The 21,752-nt window shown below is 39.0% G+C and overlaps 2 protein-coding genes across 3 annotated transcripts; one reads left to right on the forward strand and one right to left on the reverse strand.

Annotated features, from left to right (window-relative positions):
* Nucleotides 1–8,274: 8,274 nt before the first annotated feature.
* cib2 (calcium and integrin binding family member 2) lies at nt 8,275–16,156 on the reverse strand (the record flags this gene model as incomplete). Of its 2 annotated transcripts, XM_083893857.1 has the most annotated exons (6): nt 8,275–8,296; nt 9,171–9,366; nt 9,477–9,624; nt 10,938–11,049; nt 14,411–14,445; nt 16,099–16,156. In XM_083893857.1, the coding sequence occupies 6 exons, from the start codon at nt 16,147–16,149 to the stop codon at nt 8,275–8,277; spliced, it is 564 nt and encodes a 187-aa protein (XP_083749983.1). The 2 variants fall into 2 exon arrangements, with proteins under 2 accessions (XP_083749983.1, XP_083749984.1); XM_083893858.1 differs by lacking the exons at nt 10,938–11,049; nt 14,411–14,445 and having other exon boundaries at nt 16,099–16,149.
* Nucleotides 16,157–17,235: 1,079 nt separating this feature from the next.
* Nucleotides 17,236–20,539, forward strand: lrrc61 (leucine rich repeat containing 61; the record flags this gene model as incomplete). The annotated part of the gene is made up of 9 exons (XM_083893255.1): nt 17,236–17,263; nt 18,755–18,850; nt 18,933–19,079; nt 19,200–19,260; nt 19,379–19,464; nt 19,549–19,614; nt 19,706–19,774; nt 20,206–20,331; nt 20,433–20,539. 9 exons carry the CDS (start codon nt 17,236–17,238, stop codon nt 20,537–20,539), a joined length of 786 nt encoding a protein of 261 aa, XP_083749381.1.
* Between the last annotated feature and the right edge of the window lie 1,213 nt (nt 20,540–21,752).

The following is a 21,752-nucleotide window of genomic DNA, read 5'->3' on the forward strand; positions in this document are numbered from 1 at the left end:
TTAAAAATAGCTTCGTCACGACTCCCCGCCGCAGTCCCTTTTATGACTTTAAACCGGAGTCAGACCCAGAGTCAGAAGACACTGTCGCTCGTGAAACACCTCCACAACGGACGTTATTCTTCTTCTGCGGTTCAATGTACGCAACCGGATGCGCCCGGACTAGTGCCCGGAGCAGGACGATCGGTTGTTCAGGAGAACCGCTGCTTACGTAACTATTGTGGGATATTCAGTGATCTCGTTGAGCCCCGAGATTACAATAAAACACAACGTTCTCAGCAATGGCTGAACTGTTTGTTTCAAACCGTCAGGGCTTCATAAACAAGGTAATGACGCAGATACACACCAAAAAAACAGCGATAATAGGAACTTCCGGTCTAGTTCCGCTTTAACCAGGAGAATTTATCATCGGTGAGTGATGAGGTCCGGCCTCATCCCGCTCAGTGTGACACACACACTGTTTCTCCCCCACAAGGAGTTCCTACTGTTCATCATGGGCCACAAAACCAGACCATGGGAGGTGATTCATGATGACTGTCAGTAGCTGATGAGTGCGGGGGGTAAGAGTCATTAAGTCATAAACAAGCTGGGGGAATATCAGATTATACCAATGTTTTTTGTTGTTTTTTTTTTTAAGACCTCCAAAATCATATCAGGTTTTCCCAAGTATCGATACCTCTTGACCACAATTTACTGTAAATGCAGATCAGAAAACCCGAGCGATGAACTGGTGACGCAGCTTCGCTCCCACGTACAGACGTCTCCTCGAGCAAAACCAGTGCACTCGTGTGCGCACAAACCACAGCCTCTGTACAGCCTGCTTTCCGTTTCTCTTCAGGAAGCTCGTCTTTCTCATGCAAATGAGGCGCATGAACTCGGCTTGTGTCGTTGGCAAGCATCACTGCTTTCCAAGCCCACGGGAAAAAAAAAGTGTGTAACTCTAAATGTCACCTGTCTATATCTCCCATGAGGGGCCATATACTCCCTCAGAAGAACACACTTAGCTGTAGATCAGAGACTGATGAGAAGTGTTTTATTGTCTGCCGAGATGACACCAGGTTCAAACCACCCACCTTCAGTCTCGAGGAGAGGTACGAGCCGCTACTGAAACTTTTAATACCGGCATGTGAGCTTTACACATTTAAACAATGAAGAATCGTTGTTGATTTTTTCGTTCTTTTTCTAGCGTTTGAAAGGGATCTGTGTTCACTGTGCGGCAAACGCAGATCTGAAAATATCTTATCGGATACAAGGATAAGGGATCGGAAAAATCCAAAATCATCCTCCTTTGGGGACTGTCTGTGGCTTTTCTTCACGGTAAGAATCACGCTTTAATGACTAATTATCATATGTCTCTATATCTTCAACAGGACAATTCAGAGAATCAGAGAATTATTGTTAATTTAAAAAAAAACAAAAAACCTCTAGGTGTAGATTCTCTACAAATTAGCTATATTTTGTGATTTAATGGTTAATGAACATTAAATTAACATTTGAAAATCAGACTGTGGAAGCCACATGTTTATTTATTTTTTTCATTTCAGTGATGAGAACATTGAGCTACTTTTACTCGTTAGTTGACACCTCCTGGAAAATAAGCAAATGAGTTACAGTACAGACTCACTATTGATGTCGGGAAACAAATGCTGACTGTCACTGACTCACTGATCAGGGCCGAGCCAGGATGGAGCCTCGGGCACCACACAAGGATTCTTACGCTGAACTGACTGAGAGGAGACTGAGAGAACTGGCATCGAAGTGGTTCATCGAGACTCAAGTGCCTCTCATTGTCCACAATGGCTTCTTTCCTTCCTGGTTCCTGGGTTTCATTAATAGAGAGTAAGTACTGAGAGTTTGTTGGATGTCACATACAAATCCCCTTTTATTAATTATTATTAACTTTCTATATGAAGTAATTAAAATAACTATTCACCTTTTTCATTGCTGTACTATACTGTATATATTTTTTCATAATGTAAATTTTTTTTAAGTGCAATATATTGTCATTTTTCATACTGTCAAATGTTTTATACTGTAGTTTTCTCATCAATATCCATATCCTTATTTAATATCCTTTTTTAATAGCTCAGCCTTGTTTCCTTACACTATAAATACCATGTGCATACTGTGTATATTCTGCAGACCGGTTGTAATGTACATTCTACATTCTATTTTTAAACCTATTTTTATAGTCAGTGTTAATATCTTTATATATTGTACTTTATATATTCTATTTCTTTTTGGTAATGCATGTTTATTATTTATTATCCTTATCCTTATTGTCTTGCTGCTGTAACACTGGAAATTTCCCCACTGCGGGACGAATAAAGGACTTCTTATCTTATCTTATCTGCTATATATTATGTATTTATAGTTGATAAGTGAGTTATTTTTGGCTTACTCTGGGTGCACATGGTACAGTTGTTTCAAAGTTCTGGTAATGACATGTTTATGAAAAGGGCCTTGGAATGAAATAGAAGCTGTTGCTAAAAGCGTATTTTGTTCCTCTTTATACAGAGATGCTGAAGAAATACTCAGAGAAAAGACGCTTGGCTATTTCCTGGTGCGTCTCAGTGCCAAAGCCCTCGGGTACATACTGTCATATAAGTGAGTATTGGTTTAGCCCTAAACAAGCCATTTCATATTTTAAAGACCCCCGTGTATGAATATTGTTTTACTGCATTTTCTGACATCCTATGGTTTTGAAATTTTGATTATTTTCTCTATTTTGTAGAGGCAGGAATCGATGTCGACACTTTGTGATCAACCAAACGGAGAGCGGGCAGTTTGTCGTCTGTGGAGACGAGGAGGGACACGACACGGTGCCCGATCTAATAGAATACTACAAGACCAACCCCATTGAGCCGTTCAGAGAATATCTGACATCGTCATGCTTTGAGGTGAGATTAAAAGAAAACAAAAAAAAAACATTATTTTTAGTTTTCACCCTCTCTTAAAGCAGTGGATGTGGATCAGGGATGTTCTGACTGCTGTTTTGTTTTTGTATTGATGCAGGTCATGACTGAAGAGCTGTATGACACCATCCACATCAGCCCTAAAGAAAGAACTGTGCAAACACAACACACTAACTGTGTTTCACCACAAACCCAGCCATCAAGGAGCGACATGGAAGAGGTTCGTACACTTCATCTATTTCTTTCTCTCACCATTGTTAGTATTTCCCTAATCTCTGATGATACATATATTATGATCATTTCATGTCTTAACCCTTAGTGCTCACATAGCATAGATCTTTGGTGCACCCATGGTCATTTGCCATGGGAATAATACACAACTCCTTATATGGACATCCTGGGGGTGGGTGTTTATAGGTCACATATTCTGGCTTTAAAAATGCCTTCATATGTGTTGTTGAGTCAAAGTTATGATTCATTTGATATCACATTTTTTACTAGGGATATAAAGTAGCAATATTTGTACAAAAATCACAAAATAGAGTGTTTTTCTTTACTTTTTGTTCATAAAACAAGCAAATTATGACAAATTTCACAAATTCAATCCGATTTTAAACATTTCGAGTACTTTTGCTCAGGTGTGTTTATATTTGGTGATTTTTTTCATCCAATTGCCTAGGTTGTGCTAAAAAAAAAGGATATAAAACACTCTAGTGCACAGTCTTATATATACTGTATATTTAAACATAGTAATGGAAAAAAGCAGCATAATACATTTTTGCCATATAGCACCTATAACAATATGGCACGTTTGTGTCAAACAGGAAGTGCCACCGTTGCCTCAGAGAAGCAGACACCTTGACGTTAGCCCCCCACATGACCAGGGCGTGCTTTTATATGCTCAGCTCAAGAAGCAATCACCCAGGGAGACTCCAAGATCAAAAAAAAACTGTCAACGCCATTCACCCGAGGACAGATCCACTGCAAGTGACCACTGTGTCAGTCGTTGTAGTTCTCCATCAAGACCGGACTCTATTTACTCTGACCCCCACTTTCTGGACAACAACAGGAGGTCCTTACAGTCCATGGATATGAGCTCTGATGTGGAGCACCACTACAGGCTGAATGTGCCGCCCCAAACTCCACCAAGACTTTCCCCCAAGCCCATCAGACAAGCCACGAGCAGCGACTCCTGGTCGCAGAAGACGGACTTCAGCAGCGCACCCAGCAGTCTGAGCTACATGGGTGACAGTGCTGTCTATTACCTGGCTGGAAGCCCACACACCGCTCTGTCTGAGAGAAGCTCGCTGCCGTTAGAGCAGCAAAGCGATTTGGTGTACGATGAGGTCCCACGTGACGCCATCTTCGTCTCTCAAGAAGACATATACGAGATGATTCCCGGGAGCGAACGTTCACTTCATCCGAATCTCATCAGCAACACTTACGAGCCTTTGGAGGACGTCAGACCCAAGGTGGTGAAGGTAAGCAAAATGTTTTCTTTGAAATACTTTGATTCTGTAAAATACTTATTCATCCAAAGTTTTGTCCTGTTTGATAATCAACTTTCTGATCTTTTTTCAGAATGATAAATGGAAATGGCTTTTTCCTGATGCCAAGCGGAAATGATGAAGAGGTTGAACTCCCTGAGGGAAACAATCACTAGCTCTACTTTGACACTACTGTGCTTCCAGGATGCACTCAGTGAAACAGATATTTAAATATTATCGTCTGTATTTTTGCTTGTTAATGTATTTATTTAAAAAAAAAAAAAAAAATGATGATGCATTTACTTTTACAGATGTAAACCAAGGCACTAAAACGTACTGTACAATCTTTTTAACATTTTGCTAAACATTTCATGGCATTTAACAATGATTCACAGAGACTGGGTCAGGAGGTTGTGGGAGATTTTTTTTTCCTGCCTTTTACTAAATATTTATATTAAAATACAATTGCATAAAATGAAGATGTGATTTTAATTAAACATACGTCTCTTGGAAAATAGTGTGTATTCTCTCCGGCTTCCTCCCACAGTCCAAAAACAGACAGAATAGGTTAACCCAACACTTTAAATTCACCGTAGGTGTGAGGGTGTATTTTTAGTTTGTCTCTTTATGTTGGCCCTGTGATGGACAGGCGACCTTGCACAACCTCATGTGGTGGATAGAGTGGTTAAAAAAATGAATGAATAAATAATGCATTACAGATAAAAAATTAATAGAATATGTAAAATCAAATAATAAAGGTATGACCTCTGAATTTTTTGGATAGTAAAAGCACTGTTGATCAAAAAAATTTAAGGGAATGTTTCTAAGTTCTATATTCCTACAGTATATGAACAGTCTTATACAATCTTGTATAAAGTATATGACATTTACTGCACTGTGTACGGTGGCCCTGAGGTGCAACACACAAACGCAAATCACAAAACGCAAATAAAAAACACAAACGCAAAAAACACAAATGCAAAACAAAAAAACAAATGCAAAACAAAAAACACAAATGCAAAACAAAAAAACAAACGCAAAACAAAAAACACAAATGCAAAACAAAAAAACAAACACAAAACAAAAAACACAAATGCAAAACAAAAAACACAAATACAAAACAAAAAAACAAATGCAAAACAAAAAAACAAATGCAAAACAAAAAACGCAAACGCAAAAGATAGTCAGAGGAAAATGTAGTGGAGTAAAAGTACAGCAACAAAGTATTTGTACTTCGTTACATTACAACACCGCCTATGAATAACTTACACAGTGTAAAAAAATATGCTTCTCTATTTACTGAATTCACCTGGACACACTTCATCATCATCACAGAGGATGAACGACGACTGTTGTCATGCTGTTTAAACTACAAGCTCAAATAAGAATCAACAAGGCCCCTGAAGAGACATCAGCGTGAGCGTCACACACGGTGTGGGCTGTTCTCCGCCTCAGAGGCGTTCACTTACAGCGACGGGCTGCTTTACAGCCCAAGTATCACAGTGTGCCAGAAGCCTCTGTGCTGGAATCACAATGAACAGATGTTCTCAGTTAATTAACGGGGGCCACACAATCGGCGCCATATTGCCGTGAATATGCAACACTGGGGGAAGCGTCGGAGATAATGGAGCGAATTAACTGGCTGCCCTGCGGACTGCACGCTGTTAAACAACATCCTCCTCTTTCAGCTGAAGTTTTGACAACACGTCGCTTTCATTTCATTTGTAACGTACATAATGGGACTTTCTGTTCACCTGAGTGGCTCTAATGTGCACTCGTATTTAGACGTTGATCCAAATAGATGTAGTTTGTTAATCTACATTCATTTTATTGTCTTCTTGCACCCACAACAGATTCCTCCCAAAAGCTGCGTGCAAGAGGAAACTACTCTTGTTATACTTTAAAGGTACAATATGTAGTATTTATGGGTTTATATAACCCAAAATCCACTTTTTTATACATATTATGTGCTCCTGCATTGTCTAGTCGCTGTATAATAGTTTTTGTTTCATTTTCGTAGTGTTTTCAAAAAGTCATGTAAAATAACATGGTCGCGGGCCACGGTTGCATTGCCACTGTTAGCAGCGAGACGCCATGTTTCTACCGGAGCCTGTAAGGACAAACTCGAGAGAACAAAACAAAGCGTCTCTTTACTTGTAGCGGAAGTCCCGCCTCCACTCTCTCCGCTTTGTCTGCTACGGCCGCGGTAGCTCGCCGTATCTGCTGACACGGAGAAAGACGACGAGGACGACATTTGACCAGCTGCGGATACCGTCGCGCTCAGGGAAGGGAGGGGGTGAGCAGAGCAGCAGGTCTTTGTTGTAAATTTCAGCCTCTCCTCTAGATGGCACTATAAACTACTTATTTCCCCTTTAATGCTTTAAAAAGATCTCATTTGACTCTTTCTTGTACAGTAATTAGTTCATTTAAGCAGGGGTTTGGGCCTCAGCAATTTCCTTGCACTTTATGTACATTCACTTGGCAATAATAACAGATGTGTAAACACGACACCACTGCTGTTGTTCAAACCCGCAGCTTGTGCCCCAGTTTCTACTTTATATCTGCGTTTGTCTGACTCAGCACCAGTCATCCGGGTCAAATTTATTTTCGCAGCACATGACGGCAAAAGCCTATAAAGAGACGCGCGGACGAGGCTCTCAGCAAACCAGCCAGACGAAAGTTCAGCGTGTACCCAACATCCGTGTGACTCGCGAGTGTTTTCAGCGTTGCGCGATGCTTCACGTGTACCTGATGCGAACCTGCAGCCTGGAAACAAGAATCCATAAATCATTAACCAACATGACCAAGGCCGTTTCCTCCATTTTCCCCCCCCTGCGAGATTAACTGTGTGTGCAGGATGTAATCTTGCTTGCGAATGCTGAGGCAGCTGGCTCTTGATCACATCCTGCTTAACAAGTTATTACAGCTCATATGATGAGCTGCACAGAGGCGCACTCATTCATTTCCTCATCTTTACTGTGCACACTCCTCGATCATCACGGGTGGGTGGGTTGAGGTGAACTGGTCATATGGACGGGATATTGCTGATCTCGTTAAAGTTGCCGGTCAGAGGGAAGTCTCTCAGTATTTATTATTTTCCTACTTTATCGAGAGACAACAAGAAATCACACACAGAGGGGGGGGGGGGGGGGGGGGAAACATTTATTCACAGTAAGACAAATACCTGAAGACACAATACTGTAAAATGTACAAAGATGGCAGTAACTAACATCTCATTATAATGGCTGAGGCAGATGGAAGCAACCAAATGGGATTGAGACGACGGAGCCCTTTTGTTTGACTGGAGAACAGATTATATGATTGTCATCATGTTCCAGTACCACAAGCAATTAACACACAACCTAAAATGGCAAGAAACGATGCACTGAATGTACAAATATTGCATAGCTTAAATAGAATATCTGTATGCCCTTAATGCCAGTGCTGTGTGCTTTCATTCATGTCAAGCTTAACCTTATATCTATTGTGTCATTTAGGAAGACATGTGCAATATACAGTAGGTAGATAAGCATTGTATCAGTGAATGTGCTCAATAAGCAATAATCAAGCAAGACTGGTTCATTTTAGGCTTATTTTCGAATTTACAATGTGGAAAATTCACTTTTCTACCAACAAGAGACCAATCCAGGTCGAGCCCTTTATACGGTGACAGAAGAAAATATATATTTTATCTATAGTAATTAATAAACCCTGGGTCCTTGGACTTCAGATTTACAGAATATTTGGAGATTTTGACAGAACAGACTTCAATAACGCCAGAGCCAGGCACTGCGCTGTTGCCAGGACACGGTTCAGGTCCTGAGGTTCATCGCACGGTCAACCTCGGATAACTTCCTTTTTTTTTTTCAGCCCTCTCAGATTCGTATGTGGAAGGTACTGCAGTAACAAAAGAGACAATATAAGGGGGGCGAGCACTCACGAGTAGACACAACAATCAGATAAAGGTCCAGTGTGTAATATTTATGAGGGTTTATTGTCAGAAATTGGGCGGGGTGGGAGAGATAAATGTAGGTCATAGAGATCGCTCTGTTTTGGTCATTTCTCAGAGATCCACAGGGTGAAAGAGATCCTGTGCCTTAAGTGTCAATGTCATTTCCATAGCCTTTAGAATAAACTCTTAATATGTAAATAAGGGCCTTGCTTTACGGAGGCCAAATAGACAAATGAGCCAGATCATGTTTTTCCCATTCTGAAGTTGAAGCTTACTATACAAACAACATATACACAAAGAACAGCATCCTCTCTGCCCTTCGCTATACAATCTGCAACCACCGTCAGATTCGACTAATTAGACAAATTCTTACACACTGGACCTTTAAAGGTGATGTAAACATACGCGGGCCAGAACCAAGGGTCCAATCGGGGGGCCGCGGGATGAATTTGTTAAATTTCACTGACGATTACAATCTGCTCATAATGTGAAAAAACGACATTTGTCAGTTTCAATGTTGTTCTGCACATGTGTAAATGGTAAACTTTTGCATAATATCGTTGAAATTGCACTTATTTTTGTAAAAATGGAGGTCATTTTCCTATTATTTTACTGGTCCGGCCCACTTGAGATAAAATTGGGTTGTATGCAGACCCCTGAACTAAAATGAGTTTGACAGCCCTGGTGTAAGGCATACACTGACTCATTTGATGTGAGCTTTTCAAGATGGGATGTAAACAACGTACTGCCACATGCTTTTAGGCAACAATCTGAAAGGGTTATTTGTATTTCAGAAAAAGAAAGTTTTTTTTTTTTTACCTTAAAAAGTCTGGAGCCCTTGTTATCATATTTTCGAAGTCAGCAAAGGAGAGTTTGTGGTCTCCGTCCAAATCTGCCTCCTCGATGGTCTTCTCACACACCAGCTCCACCTCCTCAGGAGTCAGTTCCTCCTTCGTCAGCTTATTCAGCGTTTTTTCCAGGTCCTCCTTGCACAGGTAATTGTCCACATTGAAATCTGCGGGGTAATAACGGGCACAGCAAACAATGGCTGATTTTCATTTGACACCATTCTGGAAATTTTTGAGCAAAAAATCAAAAAGTATCCTTGAGAAATTTGACAAATACCATATATTTTGAAGGCATATATGGCCTTGAGTTCTCTCGGAGCCATTTCACTGAGGACTGAAAACATGTCCACAAATTCATTGAAGCTGAGGTTCCCCATGCCGTCCTCTGAGAAAGACTCTACGATCCTGTTGCGGAACGGATTTTCCTATAGATGAAGGGGATAACATCATTAAAATGGATACAGGGAGTTCAAAAACCTCACAACGTGTATGTGTTTTCTAAGTTTTTATATATGGTTTTGTCGCCAATAGCATCAATCTTAAATTAAACGTGTAATGCCAAAAATGTGAATTTGAGCTGTAATATCTGCAATATTTTAAACACTTGCACGAGTGTTTGGTTATTGAAATAAATGTCCAAATAGGCAAAAGCTTTGCAATTATAACATCATTTCTATTTCTTTTTGTTTGGAGGTTCGATCCCCAGCTCCTCGATGTGAATGCTGATGTATGGGTAAGACACTTAACCCTAAACTGCTGTATGATGTGTGATAGATGTGCTGCAGTAGAGTGTTTGTGTGTGGGAATCGTTGAATGGCAAAACTGTTGTGTAAAGTGCTCCGAGCGGTCAACAAGACTCGAAATGCACAATAAAAACAAAGACCGTTTACCACTACAGTACATATGCGCTGCAGTGGTATTCTGCTGATTACAGTGCTCATCTAAAAAACGGCTGACTGCGTCCGTTTGCTCGTATGGCAAAGACAATATTTTCTCCTCTGTTGCTCAACCATTGGGGGGTTTTATATCCCCCGGTAATGAGCTGATTTGGCACAATGACTTGTAATGAATTTATCCTGTAGCGGAGGCCGTCAGAAGAGACCTACGTCTGTCCTCTACACAGTGGAGCAAGTTGAAACGAAAGCCTTCTAAAGCAAATTCATTTTGAACTAAATCCATAACACATGAGCAAAGCTTTAATCCGACATTTGAAACAAGTCCTCACTAACGTGGGAATGTGTATTACTCTCTCCATCCTTATAGTCAAACGGGTAAAAAACAACCCAGACGAACACATTTTAATGATTTTTGCTGTATCTTTAGTTGCTATTTGACAATTTAGTATTTTCAAATGGCAGGTGCTTCAAAAATAGCAGTGTAAGTAGCTTTAGGGCTGCAACTAACGAGTACTTCCGTAATCGATTAATCTGTCGATTCTTTTCTTGATGAATTGATTGGTTTGGCCCATGAAATGACAGAAAATGTTGAGGAAAGTTCAGTTCAGTGTTTCTTAGATGTGGAAACGATGATGTTCTCAAATTGTCTGTTTTAATGATTTCTTTGGAAGAAGCTTGAACAAACGTTTGTTTTAATTACTGAAAAAAGACAGTCATTTAGTAATCGATTAATAACTGATTGATCTAATAATCGTTGACAGTGTTTGTGTCCTTAAAAAGTACAGTTGTAAGTTGTATATGCATCATGCTGGTGCTTTAAAGTAAATAATGTTTCCCCTTACGTTTAACTCTGGCATATTGACTATCAAGGCTAAAGGCACTTTACACTCAGGATCATTGGTGTAGTCCATTGGAACGAGATGCGGAGCCAACTCATGGTATCTGGCATGCAACCTAGAACAAAAAAAAAAAGACTTGTATTACAAATTTTGAGACATCTTTATAACACGGCTGATATAATAATATTTGATAAATAAATAGCACACATGTTGTGTTATATGTTGTCATTTAGTCAGGCTTCCTTCTTCTTCAGAACACAAAGGTGATGAGATGACGATGCAGAACGAGACTTTGTGACACAAGACTTTTCTCCAAACAAAGAGATCTTTATTGTGTTCCAAGTCAAGTGTCGATTCCAAGCGCTGCAGTTCGCTTGAGAGAGCTTCAGCTAAATTCCCCAAAAAAAGCTCTAACTCTCCCTAAGCAATACTCCTCTTTTCAAAGGCTACCTGCTCCTCCTCCTCCTATACATGACCGTATGCCCTTGTTTGGCCATTTGAACTTCAGTCTCCCTTACAAATCCTTAACCTATACATTGTCAACCGAAGATGCAGAATGCTTCAGGTAAAGCCTGCAGCTTCCGTAAACATAATTATTGGGCATTGTGTACCTATAGTTACGGTGTATGTGGACACAAACTTATAGTGCATCGTAAACATATTTGCGTTAATGTGTTAATGTGTGTCTAATGTGTGTTAATGTGTGTCTAAGACACTGTATACACAATTTGTACACAAATACGACTTTTTCAAGTGTCAAAGTAAGTAAACAACTTTAGATGTAGCTGTTACATACATGTTAGGGGACATTTTTTCCAACATATTCAACATACAGCACTGGAAAAACCTACACAAATCTTTTGTTTGACATCATTTAACATCTAGGGGTGCAAAGAATGATGTTAAAAAAAAAAATGTATATCTTTAGCCTCCTCGTTTCATAACCTATCAATGTTGGCCCGTCCATAGATCGACATGAAGAAGTAAGGAATCATCTAAAAATAATTTATAAAAACATTATACAGTCCGTGACTACTGTGTGTAATCTGCATTACAGATGCAGCGTAGTTTAAAAACGTTCTCTCGCTCGTTTATAGCGAGTGCCGGTCGATGTATTTCCAGTTCCTTTAGGGCACACAAGTCTTTACCAAAGAGACAACACTCAGTGTGTTTTTTTTTTCTTCTGATTCTTGTTTTTTTTTATCACCAGCCGCCATTGTAACCTATCTCTGTTGCTATAGACCAGAGCCAGTCATTGATCTTAGAGGACAAACTGACTCCAATTTAATTAAATAAACCTGTCAAAAATGGTGAAATTCCACTATGGCACTGTAAGAAATGGATGAGCAGTTCTGCCGTTTTAATGCACCGCGACCTTTGAAAGGGTCATACATCTTCTCTGACCTTTCGGTCTCTAAAATATTGCGCTCCGTCGCAAAGATAAGCGTGATACTCTGTAGAATTATTGACATGGCACTTCATGATCTACAAAAAAAAAAAACACTGAAATGTTGTGCTCTGGTGTTAAAATACAGCCAAGAGGCTCAACAACGTTGACCTTCTGATCATCGGTGATAAGCTGTTTCTTTGACGTTGCATAACTGTGCTGTAGCAGCTGCAGCTGGGGACGGGAACAGGGCCTGTTTTATGTGGGTCATAAAGTGTGGGACCCTGTTAGACCTTCAGATGATTGTCAATTTAGTCTCCAAACCACGGCTGTCCTTAGAATCAAAGTCAATTCAATATCACTGAGGCGGAAGATGCACATGCACCATTTGTTGGTGGCCTGAAAAAGCGGAATAAAGCAATAATGCAACTGAGAACACGGCACATCTTTTTTTTTTTTTTTTTTTTTTTTTTTACATAGGTTTGCACTCCCTGCGTGAAAATTCAGGTATTTGTAGAATAAAGCGACCACCAGCAGACACACATGCCTTACAGTGTGAGAGCCTGGGATCATACAACCTCTGACGCTTCACTGCCACATTCTTCAGGATCTGTGTTTAATTTCTTTAAGTTGCTGTCCACCCCCCCCCCCCCCCCCACACACACACACATCTACAGCCACTAACAAAAGACACTGAAACACGAGCGTCACTGGTTAATTCCATTAAAAGGAGTGACATGGCGAGAGGAACGGCTGATGTCACCCCCTCTGAATTATGATACCTACAGTGCAATTGCTAAGAGCGCATTTATATATTTTTTTCTTTCATTTTTTTTTGTTGAGGCGTTGACGTTAGCAGAGGTAGAAACGTGAGACTTGTGAAAACAACACCCGCAGTCAAAAGGTCAACATGACTTTCAGAGGTTTCAGTAACATACTGATACTGATGAAGGATTATTCAGGGAGATATAAGATCACCAGGATGTCAGTCTGTGTAAAGAAATTCAGCAGCCCCCCTGGCAGTGTCCTGATTTCTTCTTTGCACTTTAGTTTCCTTTTGTACTCTTGAGACTGCTTGAAGTATATAGTAACACAGCGATATGTCAGTCAGTATATGTTGATTACATTTAAAGAAGATTGAAAACTATCTTGTATATTCTACCATCTGACGGCTGTAACATCACTTCCCCTTTTTTTGAAAAGTGGCCAAATACTGAACATGCTTTGTTATCAAGTTCCTTAAATAGTTATTATCTCTGAACACATGGTTCACACATGGTATAATAGGAAGTGTTAAAGGTGCCATATGGAAGAATGTGGCCAAAAACGGTTACTACATTCAAATTCAAAATACCGAGGTATTTTAGGTTTTGTTTTCTGACGTAACTGGCAACCCTCCTAATATGTCACAGAGACTCAGGAATAATATTCATATAACAAAACTGAACTCACCAACAACAACAGTACAGACAAAATATTTGCATACCAATCATTGCGGTCAGTAGAGTCTCAGCTGCCGAGCAACCACGGGTTGCCAGTTACGTCAGAAAACGAAACCTAAAAGACCTCGGTATTTTGAATTTGAATGTAGTAACCATTTTTGGCCACATTCTTACATATGGCACCTTTAAACATTTTTTTAAATTTCTAAAGTGATTATAGACTCATACAAACAGTCTCGGCAGCGGAGACTCTACTGAGTGCAATGATTGGTAGACGGCGGTAGGTGGCGCCACATGCCAAAACATGATTTCAAAACATAAACATGATTTGCAGTCTGCAAAATGTTTTTTTTTAATGCAAATATTTTGTCTGTACTGTTGTTGTTGGTGAGTTCAGTTTGTTATATGAACATTATTCCTGAGTCTCTGTGACATATGAGGAGGATTTTATGGCCAGTTGCTTTACATTTATTACATAATGCAGCTTTAATGTTTTAAGATAGAATATTGTACTGAAAGTAACGTAAATGCTAAATAAACCACATGGCACAGAGCAAAGAATGAAACAGTTTGGTGATAGTATAATGTGTAATAATGTGCATGTTCCAACACATAAATCCGTGAGACTTAAACTTATAAAAACTTACCGCAGAATTTCTTTGCGGGTGAAAAATGTGCAGTCCTGCAATGAAAGAAAAACAGCACCCATTATGATGTAATTCTGATCAACTGTACTAATATGTAAGGTAGAGTACAATTAACGCATTCTATGAAGGTCTTGAAAACACTCCTCTCATTGACACATCTGGGAGTCATGTCAAATAGCATTACAGGCTCTCGGAAGTCACGTGCACAAGCTTTTCCTGTAAAATGCCAGTGGAGGTGTCCGGTTTCTCTAGAAAATGACGACGTGTCTGTGAGCGTTGTCACCTGCCACTTGCAATAGCGATGATGAAGGCAGAGGAACATGATCTGCTGTTGTCTGACATGCATGTACCGGCACTTACATTATCCAACAACTCTGCTGGGAGCAACTCCATTGACGTTGCTCCCCTTGTTCTGTCTGTGCTGAGCTCCACAGACAGTGAGACCCAGACAAAAACAGGCCCACTGAAGATATTTGGATTAATAAATTACAATTGTGTGTAAATAGTTGACGCAATATCCGATTTTAATGCTGTGGTAGTTTCTATTCGACTTTATAATGCAGCAAATTGACAGATAATGTAGTGTTGTTAATGATTATAGCCGATGAAATTCATTTCTTGGGGACCAAACAACGACGCTCAACCGTATCAGGTGATGCATCTTATATGTTTGAATCTAAAATAATTAAAATAACGATTATTAAACCAGAAAACAAGAGTATTTTAAGAAGGACGCGAAAGCAATATACGAGAAACCAGAGATCCTCTTGAGAAGTAAACTGTCTCCTGAGAGTAGAGTTTCACAGCATATCACACTGACTTGGCATCAATTATTAAGTCCACACCTAACGACACGATAAACCTGTGCATATGACTGTGTGTGTGTTCCTCAAAAAACGCTCTACTTTCTAAAGAGAAAGGGGAATAAAAAGCCAGATCCAAACCAAAATTAAACTTCATTCATCTAAAAAAAAAAAGCACCCGACAAGGGCGTGTTTAATCAACATACAATTGTCAGTGAGTATTCAAAAGTAAAAGAATTAAGAGAGTGATGAATGTTGACACAACAGCTTGACACAGGTCTTATAGTCCTGAAGGTGAGTGATGAGCATCTCCAGCCTGAAGGTGAGCGACTGCGTTGGCCGTGTTTGTGTGTGTGTGTGTGTGTGTGGCATGTGAGTGAGCGGCATCAGCATTCCTTTTGTTGTCGCGCTTCTCTTGTAAATAGTGATTAACGACTCCGCCGCCGTGCAGTCCAATTACTCTGAGGATCAGTTTTATGATTTTGTGGGCAGTGATGTCGGTTTTCAGACCTGCACATAGTCCACGATGACACTTTTATAGGTAAATATATTAAATGATATGGAACATCCATGACCACTTTAGACTGAGGTTGGGCATTATTAATGACTGATACTGAAAAAAACCCATCTAATCCCAAAAAACCATAATAGAATAGAATAGAATAGAATGCCTTTATTGTCATTGCATTTAAGTACAATGAGATTCATAGAGCTACTCCAGTAAAGTGCGTCAGCACATTTACACTTAAAAAACCCTTACACACACACATACACATGCATGCACACGTTTCAATACATCCTCCCACCATCCATTGCAACATTGCAAACATAATAAACAAAAGGAAAGTAGTAAATAATAATAATAATAATAATGTGCAGACTTACCTGGTAGGCATCAAGTTGTTCATCTGTAAATATTGTTTGCTTGTTACCCATCTTAATCAGGTCATCTGTTGCTTGAACACATTGACGGCACTGAACGTCCGAAGCCTTTTCTCAGTGAAAGGCATTGAGAGCATCAAAGACTCTGTGGCACACACCCACACACACACACCCACACACACACACACACACAATTTGTCAAACAGGTTGCAAAGTAACCAAATGTCCCTGACAGAGTATATGAGTAAAAAAGACAAGTGTCCAGTGGTGACAGCAGCAGCAGCAGCAGCAGCAGCAGTGGAGACTGACTGACTATTGCAAACTGATCTGCTGCCTCCTCAGCTGCTCAGCAGCTCTGTGCACCGGAGCCAAGACAAACCAATAGGAACACAGGCAAATAAATTAATAAATAAGTAAGCACTGCTGTTGATAAAGGGAGAAACTGCTCATATACTGAGGGTGAAGTAATGTGCCCAGTGGCTATTATTATTATTATTATTCTCATTATTAGTAGTAGGATTATTGTTGTTTTTTTTATGTGAACTGTTGGACATTATTTATAATGCTATACATGTTATACATGTATAATAGATACATAATAGATAGATAGATAGATAGATAGATAGATAGATAGATAGATAGATAGATAGATAGATAGATAGATAGATAGATAGATAGATAGATAGATAGATAGATAGATAGATAGACAGATAGCCAATTGACAATAAACTTAATTATATTCATTGTGTTCAATAGAGAGATCATCATATTTATTGTGGACATTTTGACATTAAGTAATATGTCCCCAAATTTTAGTCATTGCTCTCAGTTCCTCAGAAGACGATCTAATAAACACAGGAGCGTGCGTGTGCGTGTGCGTGCGTACATGCGTGCACGTGCGCGTGCGCGTGCTGGTCCTGAGCCTGAGCCTGGACTCACTGCAGGGACAATCAGAGCTCGCTCGTCCACCTGCTACTGCAGCAGCACTACACTACATTACACTACAGTACAGTTCGTACAGTAGAGAGAAGCGGCTGCCGGTACAGATGTCACTTTCACTCCCCCACTCTGTCACCGCTGACCCGCCTTTTCCCTGCACCGGTTAACGACGCCGTCGACACGTCGCAAAAGTTGCCCGCGATGGACTCGAAGCGGGAGAAAGAGCAGGGTAAGTTGTGATGGAGAGCTTGTTGCTACGTCGCAATGCTAAGCCGTTAGCGTAGCTTATGCTAGCGAGCGGTGGCTGTAGATGTAGGCGACAGCGTATCGTCCGTTTGCCACACAACATGTTTGTTAATGTGTGTAAATTATCTGTGAAAAGGGGAATAACAGTTATCTTGTCATCTTAAAAAAAATAAAAAAAACACGTCTCCTCATCCTGCTGAATCACCCTCATTCATTTACGTATAACCGCTGCCGCACGACGTTCATACTGTAGCTACGCTACAGGTAGCATTAGCTTATTACACCCACTGTTTACTGTTTATCACATTGACACTGTAACACTGCACTGTGAACATATGACAGTATAATATTATAAGAATTCAGTGTGCAATGTTACTATGTGCAGTTTTACTTTTTAATCACTATCTTAAATTTACTAATCTATTCATATGATATTATGCTTTATAAGATGTATTAATTATATTCATAATATATGCTCTTTTATTGTCATTGCTCACTTATGTTTGTATTCTGTTGGCGTTAGTGCAATCACTAGCACAAATACTATCCTTCAGACTATTAAAGTTCTTCTGGTTTTGAGATGGACCAAATTATCAATATGATTTTTGCAGCATCAGCCAATTTTGTTCACAGAAACGCGTTAAATGCTGTGCAATAACTATCCTTTTCATCCACGTGTATTTTGTTGATAAGGATTTATTTTGAACATGCAACATTTACATACAATAATAAAAGAAGTCCAAACGTATCAGGCCCTACCTCTTCTCCCTGCACCAATAATGTATGTGACTATTTCATTCCATACATTGTTTTTACTCGATTAAACACATTATCATTAGAATTATTTGTTTAACTTAAACGTTTTATTTTTAATTACTAGTTTTATATACAACTATTTTGATTATTCATTATTTTGTATATATTATATTTATTTATATTTATCAGCCAAAGAAATGGCATCCTGTATCAACCATAGAAAACACATAACAGTAAACAATCAGTCTATGCTCATGGAACCAAAATAAGACCTGTTTTTTTTTTTGTTAATCTAAAAGTATTAAATAGCAGAGTAAATAAGGAGGAACTGCAGCAAAGCATCTTAATGTCCGTGAGTGTGTTCTCTACATAATCTGTGTTTTCTTTTCAGCAGACTCATATTGTGTGTTAATGTGTCATGGAACATATTCTGCTTCAGGAAATTAAACCAAACAGAACCTCCTTCAGTTGTGTTTTATTTTTTTCATGCATGCAACTGGCGAGACAGTGACATCACCATTGTGGCACAGATCAGCCTGTTAGTACTTACTGTTCAGAGAGGATTGTGAGAATTCTGTTGTTATGGCATAAAACGGAGAGACACAGTGTTTTTCAGCATTCAGCTTTTGTACTGCTGACTCGCATATGTAAGGATTCTTTCCACAGTTGTGTTGCATATGGAAGAATGAAAGAGTGAATGTGCTCTCTTATGCTGCAGATGCAGACGTCGACAAGATTACAGCTGCGCTGCTCAAGTCACGTACCGGAGAATTTGATCTGGAGTCTATATTATTTCTTAAATTGAGAGGTCTTGGTAAGATGCTATTTATGTTTCACCATTTTAATTAAAAATAATAATCGTTGTTTTCTCAAATAATATTTGGTTTGTCTTACAGGAATACAAGATCTTGGCTGCATCGGGGAGTGTATTAGTCTGGAGAGATTGGACCTCTCTGGGAATAATATCACAAATTTGGCTGCCTTGGCATCACTTCGGGTACTTTCTGTACTAAATTTGGCTGCAAACAGGATTTCCAATTTAGGTAAGCTTTCAAGCACAATTAAGTCTCAAATTCCATGCTATATAATCTCCTATTACGGAACACTATAATTCATTAATAATTATTAAAATAATAATACAGTTATTACTGCTGTGTTTTCAGAGCCACTACGCAGCTGTGACAGTTTACAGAATTTAAACGTGGCTGGTAATATCATATCCAGGTATTCCGTCATCAAATGCTTACCCTTTAAAAATGAATGGAGGATGTTTGCTATTGTATTCACAAGAACATAATACTGTACTGAATTGTTTCTATTTTCTCGATCTGTTCCTCCACAGCATTGAGAGCCTTCACTGCCTTCAGTCTTTGAGAAAGCTCGAAAGTATTCGTCTTAAAGACAACACTTACAATTATACTAATCCAGGTAATTTTCAGCGATTTGAAAACAAATCACGTAGAAGATGTAGCATCTTGATGAGTGAACTCACGGTGTTTCTCTCTCTGTCAGTGTGCAGGAACACATCTTATAGAATCATAGTTCTGGAAATGTTCCCCAGTATTAAGGTGCTCGATGGTAAGACACACAGATATGTTTTTGTTTTTGTACATTCAGACTGAATTTTAATGTTTCCCAAGATCTCTTAAGTTGTTTTTTCAAATTCTAGGGGAAAGAGTGGCGGGACGTGGGAGTGACTTGTACCAGTTATGTAAAGACATTGAGGATACAATCAAAGGTGAATTTTTGTTCCTACTAATGCAAGAGTAAAATGTTTGCAGACCCCTGCACTTTTACATTTTCAACAATCAGCCAGTTCTGCCTACTACTGCATTAAACCACACAGACTTTATTTCACATGTATTCAAAAGCAAAAACTACAATAAGCCATTTTCAGACACTGTCCAGAGGATTGGTTCCAGGCTTTAAGTTTGTGTAGGGTTCTTTGTCTTTCATTTATTTAATGTAAACTTTGTTATTTTATTATTTACAATTTTAAATACTTTCTGAATGCACTGTTAGTCAAATGGATGTACAGTTTTCAACTCCCACAAATTACAGACATAACTGCGACATTTTCTGGTCTAATTTAAATTTTACTGGAATGAAAAGGCTGCGAAATAAAATACAAATAAATGTTTTGTTTTTTTCCTCCCTGTGACTGTCTAGCTGGTTTATACAAGAACGGACAGCTTATTGAACACCATGATTGTAAGCCATGGGTGGAAGCTAATTACTGGGAGATAAAGAGATCGAACAATGCCATTGTTGAAGAAGCCTACAAACAATTTAATGGTAGGACATTCTTTGCTGAGCCACGTTGTTTTTTAATGTCGACTCGACCCTCATTGTGTTAAATCTATGGCATTTAAAATGATTATTTTTCCTTTCTACAGACGTTCTTCACGAATGCAGACTCCTCAACAACAGAGCCACACATGTCATTTCGCAAACGGAAAAGTCAATGAGCCTGAAGAAGCAGCCAAAGCAGTTTGCCATCTGAGCTTTTTCTAACACTTTTTTTTTTTTTATTACAACCTTTTGTTGTATGATATAATATAATGTACTGTAAGCTTTTCTTATGAAGCTACATCCAAATGCTCAGTATTGTACACACACACACAAGCTTTTTTTTCCACAGTGTGTGTGAGTCATCTCTTGAAATTTCATCGCATTCCTATGCATTAGATATAAGAAAATACAAGTGATAAAAGTGATTTTTGAAAGCCTTTATTCATATCGACTCCTCTCCGTTTGCTTTAAAGATGTCTTTACTTGCACAGTGTGCATTTTGTACCATGTTGTAGCCTGCGTTTATGCTGAAGAAGCTCAAGAATTTCTATCAATTTTCAGTATTACAGAGAGCTCTTTTCCATTTTGCATCGGTGGATAGGTTTGAGAGTTGATGTGACCCATGTTCCTTTGCTTTCTTTGTAAGTTAACCTTTTGCAAAAAAGTGGATGAATGATTGTTTCAGCTGTTTTTTACCTTAAAGTTTATGTGTATGGTCAACTTGCTGAAAATACAGTGCTTATAATGGTGAAAGGGTGCAGTTTTTGCTTACTACTGACGCATACACCGCTCACATGCACAGAGCTAAAAACAAACTATGTATTTGTGATGTGCCTCAATCATGACGTTTACAGCACTCATGGAGAAGTGTGTAGACTCTCAATAGTAGAACATTGCCGCCACCTACTGGCGGTAGTTATACTGTGAATAGATTTTCTATAGTAAGAACCTGAAGCAATTTTAAATGTGTACATGCTTTAGGGGTGTTTACTTCTCTTGTCTTTAAGTCAAACCAAGTGAGGTATTCAAGGATTTGACACACTGGAAAGTTGGTTTATCGATGTAGGCTCTACCAACAGTTCTTTATGAAATACTGACGGTGCACTGACATTGTCAGTCATGCTCCTCAAATCCTGTTCCTGTAGATTTGTTGGAATGTTTCCTATTAATAGATCAGTTACAATCAGAACAGAAGGTTAGTACAGAGGAAACAGACCGCAGAGACTAGGAATTGTGATCATGAATACAAACATTAGGAAAGGACAGATTTGTTTTCCTTTATTTAATTAATTTATTAATTTACGTTAGAGTTTGTACGATAGTGAAACACTGTACATGGTTAAATGTAGTTTGAGATAAAACTAGAATTTTGTGTTCGAGAACAGCCAGACATACAAAAGGATTATAATTGTAATTATAATACT

The sequence above is a fragment of the Microchirus variegatus genome (assembly GCF_963457635.1).
Source record: "Microchirus variegatus genome assembly, chromosome: 8".
Classification (NCBI taxonomy): Eukaryota; Metazoa; Chordata; class Actinopteri; order Pleuronectiformes; family Soleidae; genus Microchirus; species Microchirus variegatus.